This window comes from Rhineura floridana, chromosome 2, assembly GCF_030035675.1.
Source record: "Rhineura floridana isolate rRhiFlo1 chromosome 2, rRhiFlo1.hap2, whole genome shotgun sequence".
Taxonomy (NCBI): domain Eukaryota; kingdom Metazoa; phylum Chordata; class Lepidosauria; order Squamata; family Rhineuridae; genus Rhineura; species Rhineura floridana.
Window position 1 is genome coordinate 186,730,908 of NC_084481.1, and position 20,659 is coordinate 186,751,566.

The following is a 20,659-nucleotide window of genomic DNA, read 5'->3' on the forward strand; positions in this document are numbered from 1 at the left end:
CGGCCTAAAATTTTTTGGGTCAGCCTTAGAGCCCCTTTTATGGAGCGGTACCACTATGCTGACCCCCCAGCCCTTTGGGACTTTTCCCTGACAGTTGATGAAGGTAAACATTTTGGCGAGGACTGGGGCCCACCAATCAGGGTTGGTTTTAAACAGTTCTGTCGGGAGCATATCCTCTGCAGGAGCTTTTTTTTTTTGGCAGAGAGTTGACCAAAATAAGTATTTCTTGTGGCGTAACTGGTTCCCATTCCGGGCAGGAATGAAGTAACAGAGATTGTGTATTAAAATAGGTATCTGTCAAAGGGGTGGGCGTTGAATAACTAAAAAGGGTGGAGAAGTGTGAGCACCATTGGGCCAACGTTATTTGGTTATCCATAGAGGAATATTCCCCGTTTAAACCTTTTGTTACCATCTCCCAAAATTTAACCTAATTATTTTCCAAAGAAGCGAGGCCAAGTTCCAACCACTGTTGGCGGATATACATGGCTTTTTTAAAACGCAATAAATTTTTATATGATCTACAGAGATGTATGTAGATGTTGTAATTTTCTAAAGAGTCTATCTTCCTTAAATTCCTTATAGCCCTTGATAGGTTGCATTTGTATGCAACACATTGATTGTCAAACCAGCCACATTTCATCTGAGAGGGTGATCTAGAACAAATCAGCAAGGGACCTATTTCCCTGATTATAGTATTGTAAAATGCCAGTGGGTCTGACGAAAACAGGAGTTGATCTCTTAATGTTAGTATACTGGTCGAATTTAAACGTGAAGTTATGTCATCTTGTGTCTTCCCATTCCAGTGGATCCTATTGCCACCATGGGGGGCAAGATTCTCAGGTGGTATAGATGCACTGGAAGAGGAGGCCATTGAGATGGCAGAGAGAGAATGAATGGGCATATGATCGCTCTCAGGTCTGGCCAGAACAGCAAAAGACTCAAGGTAGGTGTCAGCTCTGCACTGAGTCAGCAGTGGGGGTTGGAAATTCCTGGGTCGTTAGCAGGGAAGGGAAGTCCTTAGCCGGCAGACTGGTTGTAAATCTGCCAGGCCAATGAGGAGGGAACCTGATAAGGGCCAGGCCTGCCTGAAGTTTACTTGCCAAGTCACAAGTCCAGAAGCGAGGTCAGTAGAGGTCCGGGATCCATTGCCAAGGGGTCAGTCCAAGAGATGCTGCAAGGGAACTGGGAATACACGAAGCCATGCCTGACGTTGCAGTCAGCAACAAGCTGCAGCCAAGGTGTGCCTTATAAAGAGCAGGGTTGACAGGTGTGAGCCCTCAGCGTTTGGGCCTTAAGGGGACAGGCCTGCCTCTCTTCTGCCTGACCTTCTGCTGTCTACGTTCTGCAGGTGAGGGGGGAGTATCCTGTTCACTGTCTGCGTCTGGCTGCAGGGCCTCCGCTGTATCTGGGGTGCTCTGCAGCTGAGGGGGAGAAGGAGCTGGATTCTCAGGAGTCTCTTCTGTGTCTCCTTCTGGGTCTGCTGCTCCTGGGTCTGCTGCTGTTACTCCCGAGTTGTCCTCATCGGAGGAGTCCTCTGATGGGGCCATGACAGTAGGGTATAAAGGACGGGGAAAGTATCATGAAGTCAATGACACTCTTTCTTCTAGGGCAAAACGCAGCTGCTAGACTGCTGACGAGGACTAGGCGGTCCGCACATATAACACCTGCTCTGGCTCGTTTGCACTGGCTACCTGTCCGTTTCCGGGCTAAATTCAAGGTGCTAGTTTTGACTTATAAAGCCTTACACGGCACGGGACCACAATACCTAGCGGAACGCCTCTCCCGATATGAACCTACCCGTTCACTACGTTCAACATCTAGGGCCCTCCTCCGAGTTCCGACTCACAGAGAAGCTCGGAGGGTCGTAACAAGATCTAGGGCCTTTTCAGTGGTTGCCCCCGAATTATGGAACAGTCTCCCCGATGAGGTCCGCCTGGCGCCTACACTTTTATCTTTTCGGCGCCAGGTGAAAACCTTTTTATTCTCCCAGGCATTTTAATCTATCTTTTAAGCTTTTAACGTATATTAGGTTGTTTATTGTTTAATATTTATGCTCTACTGTTTTTGTGATTTTATTGTATTTTATCCTATGTTGTGCACCGCCCTGAGAGCCTTCGGGCTGTGGGCGGTATATAAATCGAATAAAATAAAAAATAAATAATAAATGTAAGTATATAAGTCCGATGATGAATTTTACCGAAGAAGCTGCTGCTGCCCAGATTGATAATGCACTAGCATCATGGATTCTTCTGAGACCCTGATCCATCTTGGGTTCCATAGGGACCTTGAGATGAATATCTGAGTCCTTTGGGTTCAATTACGGATTTAGTAAATTCACTATAGGGGATTAAGTAAATTCGCACTAGAGGAACTTTTAGCTGATCCATGATGTGTTGCTCCAGCAGGTATTTGTTAGCCACAGGTACCAACTTTTTAAATTATAAGGGAGCGTCAAACGTGGATTTGATCACCTTAGGCAGTAATGATGGAAGTTTAAATACCCTTGACTTGGGTTTTGGGTCCAGACACACACCTGACACTCTAGACGCTAATGGGGCTGGAGAATCTTCTGAAGAATTCAAACTCAGTACTTCCATTGCCTTGCACAAAAGGGGAAGAAACTGAGCCTTTGAAAGATTTGGTTGGTAGAGCTCTCTTCGGATTCCGAGTCTCCACTCCACTCCTCTTCATCCAGAACAATTAACTCATTGTCTGGATCTACAACCTGGTCTTCCAACAAATGAGCATGTCTACCCTGAGCAGTGGATTGGGGATCCGATGATGTGCGGTTAGGTGGGGCCCATGTGCTTGAAGATGAGCGAGATAAGAGCGGAATGCTGCATCCGTTGTGTCCTTAGTGGGGCTTGGGCAGATGTTCCTGCTACTCCAGTATTCTCTTGAATGTGAAATGTGGGTGCAGCCACCACCCCAATCAGGACTACATGTTGTATACCCATCTGCTGCTGTTGCATGGGAACTGAAGAAGAGGAAGACAGGTCTCTGGCTAGGTCTGCCAAACTGTAATTGCAGTGGCTGAGCATAACAGCAAGAAATCTGGTTCTGTGCAACCCTCCCCCACAGAGGTAACCTGAGCTGAATACGCCACCCTTGTCTCCTGAAGGGACGGATGAGGCATGGGGGCTTCTTGAAATCCTGAGAAAACCTCAGGTGAAGAACTTATGGAAAAGATGGAATTTAAGGACACAGCAGGTTGTTCCCCTTCCTCCTCAGATAGGGGTTCCTGGTCTCTTTGGGATCTACGGACCGTGCTGTGAGAGTCTTCTAACACAGCCCCACCCTCATTACCGTCTTCCTCCAAACTGCCACATTCCCGTCTATTTGTTCCTGAGGTGAAATTCCCTGAAGCCACCATGCCTGCTAATAAACATGCCTCAGCAACCTCCTGCCTGCTGGTGGAGGGGCGGGCTATCACTGCCTGTAACTGAATTAATTCTCATGGCGGCCGCTGACATTTGGCAGATTAGGGTAGGCGGCAAGGGCAGTAAAGGCTCTGACACTAGATTGGATCTTGGTGGAGGCAGTAGCAGCTTAGATTTCTTGGTGGGAACCGCTGATTTACTGGTTGCCTTCCCTATTAGAAACAACCAGTGCTATGGGGCTTACGGGGGCAGGAAGCAAAGAAGGTGGCCAGAAGGTAAAAACGGCTCTGTGGAGCTTGCAGGGATGGGTGGCTGCAAGTGGTGGATGGTACAGGTGGCGGCGGGGGGGAAAGAGCTCCTAGGAGTGGCCCACCCTTAGACAAGGCCACAGTGCCTGGTAATAGTGCAACACTGAAGCTGCTAACACAGAGGCTGCAGAGGCTTAATTGAGGCTGCTGCACCTAAAGAGGCAGAAATGGTGAGGCCGCTAACACTGTGACCATTGAAGCAGTGGAGAGGTCCAAAGGTGAGTAAATGTAGCCGCCCTTCGCAAGCAGTCGAAAAACACTGTGGTTTCCTCCCACTGGAGGAGGGGGGGGAAACTGATTTTTTTCCCCTGTAAAAACCCCAACTCAACCAGGAAAGGAAAGACACCAATACCCAGACAGGGAAAGAAAACACTGAAACAAATTAATACAGGGCTGAATCAAAGCTGATCAGAGAGCAGAATCAACCATCTTTGGTGAAGGCAGAAAGAGAACTGTAGCAAGTAGCCACGGAGAAGCGGGAAGTCCCTGCAAGATTGAACAGTGCTCTCTCTGCCTTCAATCACTAGGTGGAGCTAGTTACCCACCTGAGATCATCTTTCCATGCACAGGAGAAAGATGCGACTTCTAACTCTTGTTTTGTGATCATAACTGGCATTGTAAGCCTAACACCAAAGCACTTGTCTTATCTACAAAGCCTCTGATGATCTGCCAAGGGATACTGAGGAAGTGTTAAAGCTGAATGCAGCAGTCAGAATAAACATTGTCTGCCTAAAGATTGGGTGACTTCCAACATACTACAGTGAACATCAAAAGAAAAATTCACACTCAAATAACATGATCACAGGAACCAAAATCAAATGTAGATAGCTGGAGGTGTCCTTCGAAAACTGGCTCTACAAAAACCCCAGACATTACATATAACAGACAATAGGTGAAGTAGCTGGAGATGTTTATCTAACAATGCTCTATTGTTGGATTTATAGGTAAATACCACAAATAAAGACTTCGCAAGCAGCATTATGTAATTTTCAGCAGTTAGATGGCACCAATTTGGGGGGAAGGGAAGGATGTTTCATTCTTTGGAAAGCTCAAACTGCATGTCAGAGACAAATATGTTTCACGGTAAAAAAACAAACAAAAAACAAAAAACATTTGCTATGGTACTTTTATGCTTTTAATTTAGTAAGTACTCCTTTGCACAAAATTAGTGAGGAAGTGTTCAGTGCAAATATTAGCAAGTATAGTATCCATGTCATCTTTAGCAATAATTTTATTTTATGAAAACATGAAAATTCTTGTTCAGAAAAATATAAATTCTTATTCAGAAAAAAATAGGAGGCAGATCTGAAGTACCCAAGAACTGTCTAAAAAAGGAGTTCTCAAACCTTTCTACCCAAGGGCCCACTTGAGATGGCTAAAAATTACTGAGCCCCCCAAATCACAACATTATGGCAGATAAATAGAGACAGAGTTTGGCATAATGAGCCGGCAATTACTGATTTCTCCCAGACAATCTTTTTACTGATATTTAATCATAACTTTTTACTGATATTTAATCTATCTTTGGAAATGGCTAAATTCTTTGCCACATTATTTTCCTTATGGTAAGGACTTCTATAGCTCAGCTTTCCTCAAGCTCAGCATAGACATTTGCTCTGGAGGTATTTGCCTCCCAATTTTAGAGAAAAATTGCTGATCCAGAGGCTCTAAGTGGAGAAGGATTTTTCTTTCAGATACCTCTCAAAGTATTTTTACCCATCTTCTGTCATTTCTTCTATTCTTTTTTCACATCCAACTTGTACGTTATACCCATCCCCCAAATTCCGAGTATCTTTCATCACTCCTCCCTGCTCCTTTTACTTAACCTCTTCCTCCTATAATAGCCTTCCTCTCTTATGCCCTTTCGTCTTCTGCTGCTGCCTTACTTTCCAATTCCTTCAACATCTCCTTTGGCCCTTTCCCCTCAGAGGAGGGAGATGTTGCTTTCCTCCTCAGGTATGTTTTCCTGGGGGAATGCCATCTATTATTGTGGGGAGGAGAGAAACATGAAGAGGAAGAGAGTCAGTAGGAGCCAAGAGAGGGAAGTTTACTGAGGAGGGACAGCCAAGCCTGACTGAAGATGGGGTTTGCATCAGACTTTTACTAAAATGAAGGGCTTTCAAACAGTCCTACGCAGACCCATAGCAGCCAATGTGGAGGGTAGGTGAAGACAGTCACACATGGGGGAGGAGAGAGGTTGGGGCTAAGAATGAGGCAAATCAGAGCTTTCTCATAGAGAAGGGGGACAAAGGAAGCAGGCTGAAAGGAAGGCTGCTTGTAAAAAACAAGGTGCATTGGTTGTATAGCATTTTTTCTCCCTCCGTGGTGCTTTTTGCAGATTGTCTGGGAGAAAGTGGAGTGTGTGTGGGGGGAGACAAAGGGCTAAGAAGAGTGTGGGCATTTTACAGCGCAAAACAGAACTCCTTCTCAAAGCTAATCTACAAAAAGCACATTTCTTCCCCTTGTAAAATACAGGCAGCCTCATTCTTCTTAGCCCTTTGCTCTTTCTGTCTTTCCCCACCCTCTCTCTCTCTCTCTCTCTCTCTCTCTCTCTCTCTCCCCTCTCCACTTTCTTACAGACAATCTGCAAAAAGCACAATCAAGGGAAAAAGGACTGCTTTACAAGCAATTCTCTTTGTATTTTACAGGCAGCCTTCCTTCTCCCTTGCTTCAGCCTTCCTTTGCCCCCTTCTTTGTGAGGAAATGCCACCTCACCTGACTCTCCACCTATTCTTCTTAGCCCTCTTTCTCTCTCTCCCCATGCACTCTCTGTTTTGGCTGCAGTGAGTCTGTGCAAGGAGAAGTCAAGCAATGCCCCTTGTCTTTTACAGGCATCATGTGCAAGAGAGAAGTCCTTTTCTCAGCTGATATGCAAAATGCAGGGGGAAGAAACCTGGTTTTCGCAGATCAGCTGTGAAAGGGACCTTTCCTGCAGGCAGCAATGCCTGTAAAATACCAGATTCTTTGTCTCCCCCCCACACACACACACACCCTGTGGGGAGGGGAGAAACAACCACTTTGCTAGCTCTATGTTTGGTGTTTTGGAAAGGTCGAGGACAGGGCTAGCAACACCCCACGTGCAGCAATTTCCAAGCACCTGATTACCAGCAGGATGTTGTGGCTTGGGAGCCCCCTGCAAGGGGTTTTGATAAATGGGTTGGATAATGATGTCATGTGATTGACAGGTGGGTGCCCTCAATCATCTGTCAAATTTGGCATGTGAAGCCAATTCTGATGACTCATGAAGGGACCCTGGACTTCTAAATTTGCCACTACACTACTATTCCTCCTTTGGCCCTGGGCCACCTTTATTTCGCATGTAAGGAGTTGCTGGTGCTAGCATTGGTCCAGCCAAAGGCAAAGGCACAGGTAGGGTATAGGGAGGCAAGTGAGGAGGCATAGCGCAAGATGTGGCACTGAGGCCCACTGGTCTAAAAGGTAAGAGCAAGCAGAGAGGATTAAGAAAAAAACCCCAAGAGCTAAATATGAGCTAAGCAACTGTTTGCCCACAATTACGATTAATTTTCTGAGTTACACCACAACTGAGGAATAATTATATTAAAAATCAGATTGTTCATATAGGCTCAGTTTGCACCAGGGATCTGCATAGTTCAACAATAACTGAAGGACCAAAGGCTAGCCACATCTGCATTAGACAATGGGATATAACTGCACTTACTCTTAGATCACAATGCACTTGCATTAAAACTTTGCATGCTCAATTTGTTGCAAGTTTGATGTCAAGTTTTCTTTAGGAAGGCAACATGCTTTGACACTAATCTTATTTTTGTACAAATCTCTATAATGGAAGGTTTGTGGGAGTTCTGAATCACCTTCCTTTAACCTCTAAATCAGAGAATCAGACAGTCAGAGGAATATTGTAGGCCAGGGGTGGCCACTCCGTAGCTCTCCAGATGCTGCTGAACTGCAGCTCCCATCAGTCTCAGCCAACACAGCTCATGGTCAGAGATGATAGGAGCTGTAGTCCAGCAGCATCTGGAGAGCCACGGAGTAGCTACCCCTGTTATAGGCCATCTAGTCCAACTTCCTACTCAATGCATGAAATTCGGGCTAGGGCATTTCCAACAGATGGCTGTCCAACCTCTGCTTGAAAACTTCCAGTGAGGGACAGCCCACTCCCTAGACAATTATTTTCACTGTCAAACTACTCTGTTAAAAGTTTCTCCTAAAGTTCAACTAAAATCTAGCCTCCTGTAACATAAGCCCATTAGATCTAGTCCTGCCTTCTATGTGACACCTGTTCAGGTACATGAAGGCTATCCTCTTTTCCAGGCTAAACATACCCAGTGTCTTCAACCTTTCTTCATGTTTTCCATACTCCTGACCATCTTTGTTGCCCTCTTTTGAATCCATTTCAGTTTGTCTATATTCTTGAAGTGTTGGACCCGCTACCCCAGATGAGGTTGGTCTAGTGTGATATAAAGTGGAACAATAGCTCCTCGAGACTTGGAAGCTTTGGTTCTATGAATGCAGCCTAGAATTGCATTTGCCTTTTTTTTTTTTTTGGCACCTGCATCAGACCGCTTGACTACATTCCTGAGATTTTCACATATACTGCTGTAAAGCCAGGTATCCTGCATCCTACACCTGTGCATTCGATAGACATTAATATTATTTGAAGCGTCTGTGCATACATAGTACACCAGTTTTTGCTCCTGTATTTGAGGACCTTCATTTCTTCCCCAAACCCAAAGCAAGAAGTTTAAGACCTCACTTTCTTGATTATGGTGATCCTGGTTTTTAATAAAACCTTCCACTTTCAACCAACCTTTTAAGTAGAGACCTTATCCCAGTCTGCATCTATGTTGGAACGATTTTTTAAGATGTGTTTAAAGTTTTTTTTTTTAAAAAAATATGTTTTTAAAGATGTTTTGTTTTAATATATTTTAAAGTCTGCTTTTATGATACTGTAGAATGTTTTTAGTGTTTTTGTTTGCTACCCTGGGCTCCTACTAGGAGTCAGGCAGGATAGAAATTTAATAAATAAATAAATAAGCAAATAAATAAAAAATAATACTATTTGTAAACTGTTCCTTTAAATAATAAAGCATGAATCTAAAATGCAATGCTCTGTACTATTATAAAGAGTTTCTTTTATCCGACTGCAATTCAAACTCCATGTTGGTTCACCAAAGTCAATCCATACAGTTAGTATTCCTTTCTCTGGTCTAAACTTTCAACAGTGGTTTAGCTACACCTGTTGGTTACAAATGGTTTCAGCAATGGTTTCCACAATATAGTTTTTCTGTAGCATGGATAAGGTTTTGTAGTCACTTAAAACTCAAGCTACTTTGGAGTGGCACATAACATAGCCTCTAACTGCAGGGGTTGAGATGAGCGATTAGAATCTTTGTGCTAAGACTTTCAGTATGCCTGAGAGACAAAAGCTGTGACTTCACATTGTCAAGAGGAAATAAACACTACCTATACTTTGACAGAGCAGCTTGGTTGGAGTTCAGTAAGTGTTGCTGCATCTGTGTTATAAGCTGGCAATTTGCTTTTGTCCAGTTCAATAGTGTGCGTACTGTACTTGTCAATACAACTGACAAGAAACATAGTATCTGGTATCTATACTCATTCATATATCTCTGCAAGAAAAATAGCCAACTCCAAGAGTCTTTGAATACTGTCTGCTCTAGCTTCCAAATAACTACCCCAAGATTTGTTTCTTCTGGACACAAAATTGCATTTATGAACTTTAAATCTCTGTCAAAAAAATGAGGAAAAAGGACACGCTTCAATTATTTTCCCTCACTCTGAAGCACTGGAAAGAGTGCGGCATATTACATAAGAATTTATATACTAAACATTTATATTTAAGTTTGCTTTAATTTAAACTACTTTGTATTATTTACTTATTGCATTTATATACCATCTCATAGCCAAACCTCTCTGGGTGGTTTACAACAATTAAGAACATTAAAGCCAAGTAACAGCTATCAAAGAAATATTGGTAACCTGGAAAATATGGATAGCTGGACTATACATGGCAGAGGTACACTCCCTCCCTGCAGTAAGGGAGGGAGTAAAGATGTAAAAATAACTGAAATGCTTTTTTTCAATAATATTGTTGGAAAGCGAATTTAGGAGGCTGCTACAGAATCTTACTTGCCACCTCCTGTTCTTCTTTCTCCCTTAGGCTGTAATTCACTAATAGGCAAAAAACATGTGCAGTTTAAGAACATACCTACAGCCAACAGATATTTCTATCAAACTTTAAAAAGCAGGGAAATTGGGCAGCTATAGTGAATGCACCGGGGGAGCAGAACTGATCTCCTCTCAGATATTGTACTGCCCTATAAATTTGTAAAAATACAAACACAATTTGGATTGGTCTTTCATAGTCCAATCCACTTCTTCTGTAGCTTGGAAGAATTTGGTAACAATCTGTGTTTCTGTGCAAGTTTGTTGGGAATGGATTGATTATTTGCATGCTTAGTGAGTTCAATGGGTTTTACTCCCCTGTAATCATGCTTATGATGACCACGGGGGAGGAAGAGGAGGAGGGAGGGCAGGGGGGAAGAATGGGGATGAGAGCATGTGAGAGGGAGAGAGGGGCAAGTTTGATTATGTGCATGCTTATGGAGTTCAGTGGGATTTACTCGCATGCAATCATGCTAACGATAGGTGAAACTGACCACAGGGAAGAGGAAAAGGGAGAGGGGGGAGGGAGGGGGCAGGGGAGGAGGAAGAAGGAAGAGGGGGAGGGGTGGAAGAAGGGAAGAGGAGGAGAGGGAGAGGGAAAGAGAGGGGGAAGAAGAGGGGCATGTACAGTCATGCTTAGGACAGGTGAAACTGACCTGGGGAAGGGGCAGGGAGGAAGGGTAGGGGGAGGGAGGAAGGGGAGAAGATTGGGTGTGTGTGCACTGGACAAGGGAAAGCCCCCTTCCTTTCCAAAAGGAAAACATTGTGAACAGTAGCATTATTTTTGTGGGGGTGTTCCCCACTGTTTCATTCTATAGCAGACATGTGTAGCCTCCCACCCAAATTGAAACCAAAGCTGTCCCTGGCTACACCCACACCAGACATTTATTCCACTTTAAACAGTCATGGCTTCCCCCAAAGAATCATGGGAAGTGTAGTTTGTGAAGGGTGCTGAGAGTTGTTAGGAGACACCCTATTCCCCTTAGAGCTACAATCCCCAGAAGAGGGGTTGACCGTTAAACCACGCTGGAGCTCTGTCAGGGAAATACAGTCTCCCAACAACTCTCAGCACCCTTCACAAACTACACTTCTCAGGAGTGTTTGTTTCAAAATGAAACAGTGGAATGGCATAGGGGGTATTTTCAATTTAATATGGCAGAATGTGAAAAATCCATGCTGGCTGTATAATCCTATGTACACTTAACTGAGAGTAAGTCCCACTGAGTATGTTGGGACTTAAATAAATAAAAATAAGTTTGGGCAAAATTAACAAAATTTATATACCCCTTGATTGTAAAAAACTTCTTAACTTCTGACAAAAAATTAAAATTATCAATAAAACAGTCAAAAACAAGTAATAAAAACATTTTTAAAACAATTAAAACAGCAACAAGCTAAAAAGATTAAAACCCATGAACATCTACATGTCTGGATAGGCTTGCCTACACAACAAAGCTTTAAGCAGGCACTGCAAAAGAATGTAGTGAAGGTGCCTGCCTGATGTCAATAGGGAGGGAGTTCCAAAGAATGATTTCTTACAAGTGCAGAATGAGTATTATGCAGCACCTGCAACAATGCCTGTTCCACTCGAGTGGGCCCATATGGGGAATGGTGGTCCAAACAGGTCCCAAGCTGTTCAGGGCTTTATATATTAACACCCTGAACCTGGCCCAGTAACAAAGCGACAACCAGTGCAGATCTTTGACTTGTAGGTATTATATGCTAACAAAGTCTCACTTCTGTCAGCAATTTGGCTGCAGCATTCTTCACTAACTGCAGTTTCTAGGTCAAGTGCAAAGAAAGCCACACATAGAGTTCACTGCACAAACTTGCATACGACTGTGCTGTTAATATATTTTAATGCACTTTCACACCTAGTTCAGTAGGCCCAAGTGAGTGTGCATAGGACAGCAGCCTTAGCTGTTAAAAACAGAATCCAGTCTATAGTCATCTATGCGAGTCCTAGCACTGCCTAGAGATCCTTATAAGTAAATGGGAAAGAGAGGCTAGAAAAGCCCCAGTGTGCACACGAAACATTGCATATGGTCCTTTATATCCTAATGGTTACATGCTTACTTTTAATGAGGCACAGATCACATTCAAAGCTTCCTTGATTTGAGGATGATGGGATTCATGTACCAGTTCTTCACATATCCATATGCCAAGGCTACAAAGGGCAACACATCTGCAAAACAATGTTAGATAGCAATGTAAAATTGACTTTAATCTAGATAAAACCATTGTCAAGGGACTAGAAAAGTCAAGGTATATTGATAGTTCTCTAAGAGTGTAACCCTGTGCTTGCCTACTCAGATGTAAGCCCCAATGAAGTCAATGGAGCTTACTCCCATGTAAGCACGTATAGGGTTGCAGCCTTAGAGAATTAATCTCCTAATGTCCAATCCAATATACATGCTATTTCTACTGATTTTCATTGTTTGGCTTTATTAAACATACACTACCGCTAATTCCTTTTAAAAGTTTGGTGTTTTCACCAAGATTTTAAGAACTGCTATATTTCAACTTTTTAAAATATTTATTAGTCCCCTTGTAATATGCATTCTCTTGATGGCATACAATATATTTAAATAAAAGGACATTTAAAATAAAAGTATGATTCAAATTCACACCAAAAGCCAAACCATACTGTATTATTTTAAACATTAAATTGAAAACATGAATTAACTTATTTGTTCAATGCTCTGCATTGATTTTTCTTTATCCATACCTTGCAGGTCCAGATGGCTCCTCTCTGGCAGAACTTAATATTGTTTTGATGATTAGTTCCTAAAGTGAGAATGTTCGATATCAGTCATCCAAAAACTCCTTAAATTTATAATAAATGTTTACTATACGATAGGAAACGTTCACAGAAATGGATGGAGGGATAGAGAACTATCAAGATTCAGAACTGTTTCATCAGGGATGGTACTGTACAGAACAAGGAACGCCAAGTTGTTTCATATATACATCTCTGCCAATTGTCTTGGATCATCCAGTTTTGGATGCCATACCATGCCTAGCTGCACAAACATCCCATTCCTTCAGGTGAGGAGTCCCCTACTGCAATTTCATCTTCTAAAAAAAACCCCACCCACCACCACCTAACTAGTATTTTACTTTAAAAATGATCTGGTTAAGTAGAATGGTCCCTTGGACCCACCTGAAGGGTGATTTTCACAGGTATGCCTGCCATCAGATTGGGTAGTACTGCCATCTAGCGTCCGAAGGCAAAAACCTGGGGCTCGAGCCCCTCCCACTCCAGTCTTCATGATGACGAGTCCGAAGTGGTAATCTGAAAGTAACCAAAGGGCAAAAGCCCCAGCAGCAAAGAAAATATACATAGCAAATATCATAGAACTTGCAACGTAAGAACAGGTTTTAACTAAAGAAAATCAGACAGAGCACGAAGCACATAGATTGAACTATATACGAAATACTGAACGAATTTCCCCAGAAATCCCCCACAAGGGAGGGACGTGATGGCAGGCGTACCTGTGAAAATCACCCTTCAGGTGGGTCCAAGGGACCATTTTCCACAGGTAGCCTGCCATCAGATTGGGATGTACCAACGTAGCCCCCTAATAGGGAGGGATTCCTAGGAAGTTACAAATCAGAAATAACGTGTTGCAGGACACGTCTCCCGAAAGAGGCGTCAGCTGAAGCATAGCGATCAATCTTATAATGCTTCACAAAGGAGTTAGGGGTAGCCCATACCGCCGCTCTGCATATGTCTGTAAGAGGAGCATTAGTTAGGAAAGCCGCTGTAGTGGTGGCAGACCTGGTCGAATGGGCCGTGATGTTAGACGGCACTGGCAAATTAAGTGACTGATATGCAATAGAAATACAGGCTCGAAGCCAACAGGACAAAGTGGATTTGGACACCTTTTTTCCCAAAGATCTCGGATGAAAGGATACAAATAATGCGTCTGTCTGTCTAATATCCTGGGTGCGAGAGAGGTAAACTTTGAGCGCTCTCCTAACATCCAGCGAATGCCAGGCCTTTTCGAGGGGATGGACCGGCTTTGGACAAAAGGATGGAAGTACAATGTCCTGGCTACTGTGGAACACTGAGTTGACCTTAGGACAGAACGATGGATCCAGCTTCAGGACTACAGAGTCCTTATGGAATACGCAGAGATGACGGGCCGATGACAGGGCCTGTAACTCCGAAATCCGCCTCGCTGAAGTGATAGCCACGAGGAAAAGGACTTTAAAAGACAACAGTCTTAGAGGCACTGAGGCAAGAGGCTCAAATGGAGGTCGCTGTAATGCCTGCAAAACTTTGGAGAGGTTCCAGGATGGAAAGTGGTGACGTACCGCTGGAGAAAGGTGGGTAGCTCCTCTTAAGAAGCGTTTGATGAGCGGGTGAGTGCCTGGGGTGCTGCCGATGAAGAAACAGACAGAATTGAGGAGATGGTGGAGGCCTGTCTACGCAGGGTGTTCGGTCTGAGTCCCAATGTCATGCCTCTGTGTAGGAACTGTAGAACGAGCTGTACAGTGGCTTGGGGTGCTGAAAAACCTTTAGAAGTGCACCAGCTGGAAAAAGTACGCCAAGTACTCTGATAGATTCGAGTAGTTGACGGACGCCGAGATGCTAAAATAGTGTTTATGACCCCTTGAGACAGACCAGCAGAGATCAACTGTGTCCGCTCAAAAGCCAGGCTGTCAGTCTCAGCCAGTTCGGGTCCGGATGCCAAACTGGTCCTTGGGAAAGAAGATCCGGCCTGATTGGAAGAGTCCAGGGAGCCGCCATTGACATCGAGAGGAGGTCCGAAAACCAGGGTCTGCGAGGCCAGTAGGGTGCTATGAGTAAAATCCGTGTCCGTTCGAGTCGGAGTTTTGTCAATGTCCTGCCTAGGAGTGATATAGGCGGGAAGGCATACAGGAGCCCGTGTGGCCATGGTGTCGTCAGCGCATCCACTGCTTCCGCCGTTGTCTCTAGGTACCTTGAGAAGTAACGAGGCAGTTGGCAGTTTTGGCTGGAGGTGAAGAGATCCAGTGAGAGGGGGCCGAACCGCCGCTGAAGGAGGGTGAACACAGCTGGATGAAGTTTCCATTCTCCCGGATGGATCGTTTGCCTGCTGAGCCAGTCGGCCGTAACGTTTAGCGTGCCGCTGAGGTGTTCTGCTCGTAATGACAGGAGGTGGGACTCGGCCCCGTCGAAGAGTCGTGTCGCTTCCTCCTGTAGAGCCCTGGACCTTGTGCCTCCTTGTCTGTTCATGTGAGATTTCACGCAAACATTGTCCGTGCGAATTAGGACGTGTTGTAGAGCGAATAGTGGCTGGAAGTGTCTTAGAGCGAGATGAGCAGCCCTGAGCTCCAGCCAGTTGATGTTGTAACTTAGTTCCTGGGTTGACCACACGCCTTGGACAAAGGTGGAGTTGCAATGGGCTCCCCAGCCGGACAGACTGGCATCCGTGGTGATTAGGACTCTGGTTGGGTCCCGGAACGGTGTCCCCTTGGTAAGGGAAGTTGTGGATACCCACCAGATGATTGCGTCAGAGATTGGCCCAGAGGAATTACGCGATGGTTGGACTTGGAGATGTCCGCTTGAAAGGGTAGGAGAGCCCATTGTAAAGGTCTGGAATGATGTCGGGCCCACGGAACGATGTGGATGGTGGAGATCATTGCCCCGAGAAACTGGGCCAGAAACATGACATCTGCTGTGGGGCGATGTAGAAGTAAGTTTGCCATGGCTGTGATGGAAGCAATACGGTCTGGGGACAGAAAGGACATGGCTAGGGATGTGTCCAGTATTGCCCCTAAGTGCTGGAGGCGCTGAGTTGGTTGTAGATGACTCTTTTCCGCATTGATCAGCCAGCCGTGAGAGTGTAGTGCCTCTAGGGTGAACTGGATCTGCCTGTTGGCCAAGTCCCGGGAGCCTGCTCGGAGGAGGAGGTCGTCGAGATAAGCATAAATATGGACCCCCTGGAGGCGGAGATACGCCAGCATGGTGGCCATCACTTTGGTGAAGACTCGGGGGGCCGAGGAGAGGCCGAATGGAAGGGCCCGGTATTGAAAATGGAGGTGGCCTAGTGCAAATCTCAGGAACCGTCTGTGACCCGGGCAAATTGGGATGTGTAAGTAAGCGTCCTTCAGGTCGATGGATGCGATAAAGTCCCCTTGTTGTAGAGCCTCTACAATAGACGCCAGAGATTCCATCTTGAAGTGGCGGTATTTGACGAAGCGGTTGAGGCCCTTGAGGTCTAAGACCGCCCTCCATGAGGAGTCTCGCTTGGGAACCGTAAAGAGGATGGAGTACATGCCTTGTAGCCGTTTGGATGGGGGAACAGGCTCTATAGCGGCTATCTCTAGTAGATGTTGTAGTGCGTCCTGCATGATCTTTCTGCGTGCCCTGGAGACGGGGGAGATGCAAAATTTGTCCGGTGGTGTCCGCCAAAATTCTATATTGTAGCCCTGGGTGAAGAGAAGTCTGACCCAGGAGATGTTTGTCAAGTTTAGCCAGATGCTGGAGAAGAAGGAGAGTCTGCCTCCAATGGGGATGGAGTCAGAACTGCCTGCGTTGATGGTTTCCTCTGCCATATGCCTGCCTGCTCTGGTATTGGTCCCTGTATTGTGATCGTTGTCTGGACCAGGGTGCCTTGAAGGGACGGAAATTTGTAGGCCTGGTGTCCCGTCCTCGTCCACCGGGTCGTCCTCTCCGAAAGGGTTGGAAGGAACGGTAAGGGGTAAACCTTCGTCAGGGTCTGCGGTCGTCTCTTTTGGCCGTAGCTAGTGCAGGTTTACGATTGTCCTTGGGGTCGACAAGGACTGCTTTGAGAGCGTCCTCGCCGAAGAGCATATTTCCCGAGTATGGAGCTAAGGATAAGTTGGTTCTGGCAGTCGAGTCGGCGTCCCAATGTTGGAGCCATAGAGTACGACGAGCTACAATTTTGGCTGCAAGGGCGCGTGCACCGTGATGGGAAGCGTCTAATGTGGCGTCGGCCACAAAGGCAGCAGCCTTGTGTATCTTGAGGATACCTTTCCTTAGTTTGGCGGGATCCGGGTTGGGTTCGTCAAGGATATCCTCTAACCACATCATGGAAGCCCGTGAGAAGATAGAGGCAGTAGAAGAGGCCCGGATGGAATGAGCGGAGGCCTCATGGATCTTACGGAAGACAAAGTCAAGCCTCCTCTCATAGGGGTCCTTGAACAGTGATTTGCCTTCCTTTGGAAGGAGAGAACGGGATACAAGATTGGAAATAGGTTGGTCCACCCCCGGGACGTTCAGAAAGGACATGGATTCCGGGTCCAGGGTATAGAGCTTGTTGGCTAAGGAGGAGGAACGACGTGGACGAAGGGGACGGGCCCATTCTTCTCTGGTCAGTTTTTTAATGGGGTCTGGCACGGGAATGAAGTGCTGCACTGATCTGGGGGACTTGAGAACTCTGGCACCCTTGACAGGAGGGACAACCGGTTGAATAAGTTCTGGTTGAATGCCAACAGTGTCCAAGACTCTACGTGACAGACGAGAGAAATCCGCCGGGTCAAACAGGCGATAGGAGATCTCTTCCTCCTGGTCAGATTCCCCACTCCATTCATCCAGGTCAGTCTGAAAAACGTTCATGTAGTCATCAGACTGAGATTGTTCTACGTCCAATCTACCCCTGACCACCTCATATGGGTTAGGAGAGGATAGTGGAGCATCAGTATTGTCACCGGGTTGTCTCGCAGAGCTGGGCTGTCGTGAGGTTCCGGGCTGAGAAGACAAATGTAGAGTAGGCTGGGGATGAGATAGGCACCCCAGCAGCTCTCGTAGTTGTTGCAGGAAGTCAGGGGTCAACTGTATCCCTGGGGGAGTGGAAGAAGGTAGTGCCTGTTCCTGAAGAGGAATTTGAGGCTGCCCATGCGGAGTTTGAGGAGCTTGACAGGGGAATCCTTCAAACTCTTCCTCTGAAGACTCAGAAGGAGACTGGAAAAGTGCAGGAACGGCTGCATGGCGAGGTTTCTCTGGGAGTGATGATACGTAGCATGCTCGCTTGGGCGCTCCGTGACCAGACAGGTGTTTAGTCTTTGCTTTTGCCTTGGCGTGTTTATGTTTAGCTGGCTGGCGTGGGGATGGACGGCCTGCTTCAGGGGATATTGTCACCTCAGGGTTCAAATCCGCCATGACAATCTCTGAATGACGCCCACAATGGGGAAGGAGCGGTAACAGAGCCAAGGTAGAAATAGTATAGGACAGACTAGAAACAGTATGACAGGAGTGAGTACGCCCAGTACGAGAAAGGTAACAACTCGGGTAAGGTTGGCGCCAAGCTAAGTACACGCACACAATGGGGAAGGTGCGAGACCGCTAGTTACACTGCCAACTTGGCCTTGAGCTAAGTACACGCACACAATGGGGAAGGTGCGAGACCGCTAGTGACACTGCCAGAGAGGTAAGCTTTATTTAAAAATTGCAGTGTGGCCAAGGTTAGATACACGCACTCAATGGGGAAGGTGCGGTACCACCAAGGTGCACAGACTAGTCAATTGGATGTGCACCTACAAATATACACACACACAATGGGGAAGGTGTGGTATAACAGGGCTACTGGATGTGCACCTACAAATATACACACACACAATGGGGAAGGTGTGGTATAACAGGGCTACTGGATGTGCACCTACAAATATACACACACACACTGGGGAAGGTGTGGTATAACAGGGCTACTGGAGGTGTACCTACGAATATACGCACACACAATGGGGCAAGTGTGGTATAACAGGGCTACTGGAGGTGCACCTACAAATATACACACACACAAAGAGGAAGGTGTGGTATAACAGGGCTACCTGATGTATCTGAAGGGAATACTGATTAAGTGAATATACATTTGATAACCGGAGACTACACAAGTCCCACAACAGGGCTACTTGCTGTGTCTGAGGGGAATACTGAATAGGTGAGTATATGTTTGTTAACAGGAGAGCACACTGCTAAAAAACAGGCGAGAGGGGCGATATCAGTAAGTGTAATTGAGCCCAAGCCGGGTTGAATGAACAGCAGGGCTGAGGGGCTTCTGTAAGAAAATAGAAGAAATTGCAATGGCGGCCGCCAGCCGCAAGCTTCCCTAAGGACAGAAATAAATAACAATGGCGGCCGCGATATAGGGGTTGACGGGAAAAACGGGAGCGCTACAAGAGGCTTCAGAACGGGCGGGGTGTCTACGAGGGAGCCGCAGCCGCAAGCCTCCCTATGTAGAGGCTAAAATATAGACTGAAATAAGGAGGGGGGAGACCGAAGCCGCGGAGCCCCCGCTAAACGAAAAAACAGCAACCGCTGCTGTTGGAGCCTAACAGCCGCGGAGCCCCCGCAAACACGAGAGAACAGCAGCCGCTGCTGGAAGAGGCTGAGAAGGCTGAGTAATAAACGGCAAAAAAGGGGGAGGGGGGACCGCAGCCGCGGAGCCCCCGCTAAATGGGAAAGAGCAGCAGCCGCTGCTGGAGGAAGTTCTGAAAGCTGAGTAACAAACGGCAAAGAAAGAAGGGAGGGGAGGATCGCAGCCGCGGAGTCCCCGCTAAATGTAAAAGCAGCAGCCGCTGCTGGTGAAGCCTCAGGGAAGAACCCCGAAGAAATCAAGAGGTAAAAAGATAAGAAGAGTAACAGAATGGAAATAAGACTTAGCTACGCTCTGTCTAAATTCAGATCTGCCTCGGACGGAGGCAAGAATGAAGACTGGAGTGGGAGGGGCTCGAGCCCCAGGTTTTAACTCTAGTGCATTCTTGCCTTCGGACGCTAGATGGCAGTACTACCCAATCTGATGGCAGGCTACCTGTGGAAAATACTACTGATAAATGCATTAAACATAATAATCTCTCCTAACAAGAGAAATGACTTGACGCTGCAATCTTATACACACTTACCTGAGAGTAAGTCCCACTGAACTCAATAGCTGCATTTGGGCATAATAATAAACAATGATTTATCATGACATATATTGGGAACATGCACTTCCCCTTCCTCTTCCAAAGCAGCAGCAAGGAGACTGAAATAATCTGATTCTGTTTTTAACTAACCATAGGGCAAACCGTGGTTAGCATTAGGCAATTAACTGAAAACAGAAGTGAAAGCTTCACATCTCTTTGTGGCCGTACCAGAGCAGAAAGGAGGGGAGAGCTCTGAAGCTTGTTAGTGTAACAATAAAACCAGTTTATTATTATGTCTGAATACAATCAATGGGACTTACTTCTGGGTAGACATATTGGTGCTGCTGGACAGATAGCTCTGTGGCTTTCAATATACTTTCTGGAATGGGATTTGGGAGGTACCACTTTAAGGGGGTTCTTCTCCTTGGAGGACCAGTTTCAGAAGGTGGTGCTCGGGGACTTCTGTTCAATACCTTAACTGTTGGCTTATAGTGAACCTCGGGGGCCATCTTGTTCCCTATGCTATTTAGCATCTATATTTAAACTGCTGGGGTAAGTCTTCTGGGTTTGGTGTCATCAACGTGCTGATGAGACCCAATTCTATCTCACTTTTCTGTATAAATCCAAGGAAGCTATTCAAGTTCTGAATCAATGTCTGATGTTGGTAATGGACTGGGTGAGGGCAAATATATTGAAACTTAATCTAGTCATGACAAGGTGCTCCTAGTCAGTTGTAAGGCAGATTAGGGAATAAGGGTTCAGCCTGTCTTGGATGAGGATGCACTCCTCTGGAAGACTCACAGTTGCAGTTTGGGTGTACTCCTGGATTTAGTCATCAACCTAAATGCCCAGGTTTTGGTGGCGTTCAGGAGCAGTTTTGCACAGCAATGGCCAATTGCACCCGTCCCTTGAAATGTCCAATCTGCTTTAGTTACATCTTGTTTTGACTAA

At 45.9% G+C, this 20,659-nt stretch overlaps 1 protein-coding gene across 12 annotated transcripts in view; it reads right to left on the minus strand.

The window, feature by feature from the left end:
• RALGAPA1 (Ral GTPase activating protein catalytic subunit alpha 1) overlaps positions 1–20,659 on the minus strand; it is a 305,037-nt gene that overhangs the window by 143,044 nt on the left and 141,334 nt on the right. For all 12 annotated transcript variants that reach the window (XR_009760717.1, XR_009760716.1, XR_009760719.1 and 9 more), the window contains 2 exons: positions 12,582–12,640; positions 11,930–12,038 (listed from right to left, as the gene is read on the minus strand). Coding sequence is in view for 8 of the 12 variants with exons in the window: in XM_061611662.1 (XP_061467646.1) it covers positions 11,930–12,038; positions 12,582–12,640 (168 nt within the window). In the remaining 4 variants the exon portion in view is untranslated. The remainder of the gene's footprint in view (positions 1–11,929; positions 12,039–12,581; positions 12,641–20,659) is intronic.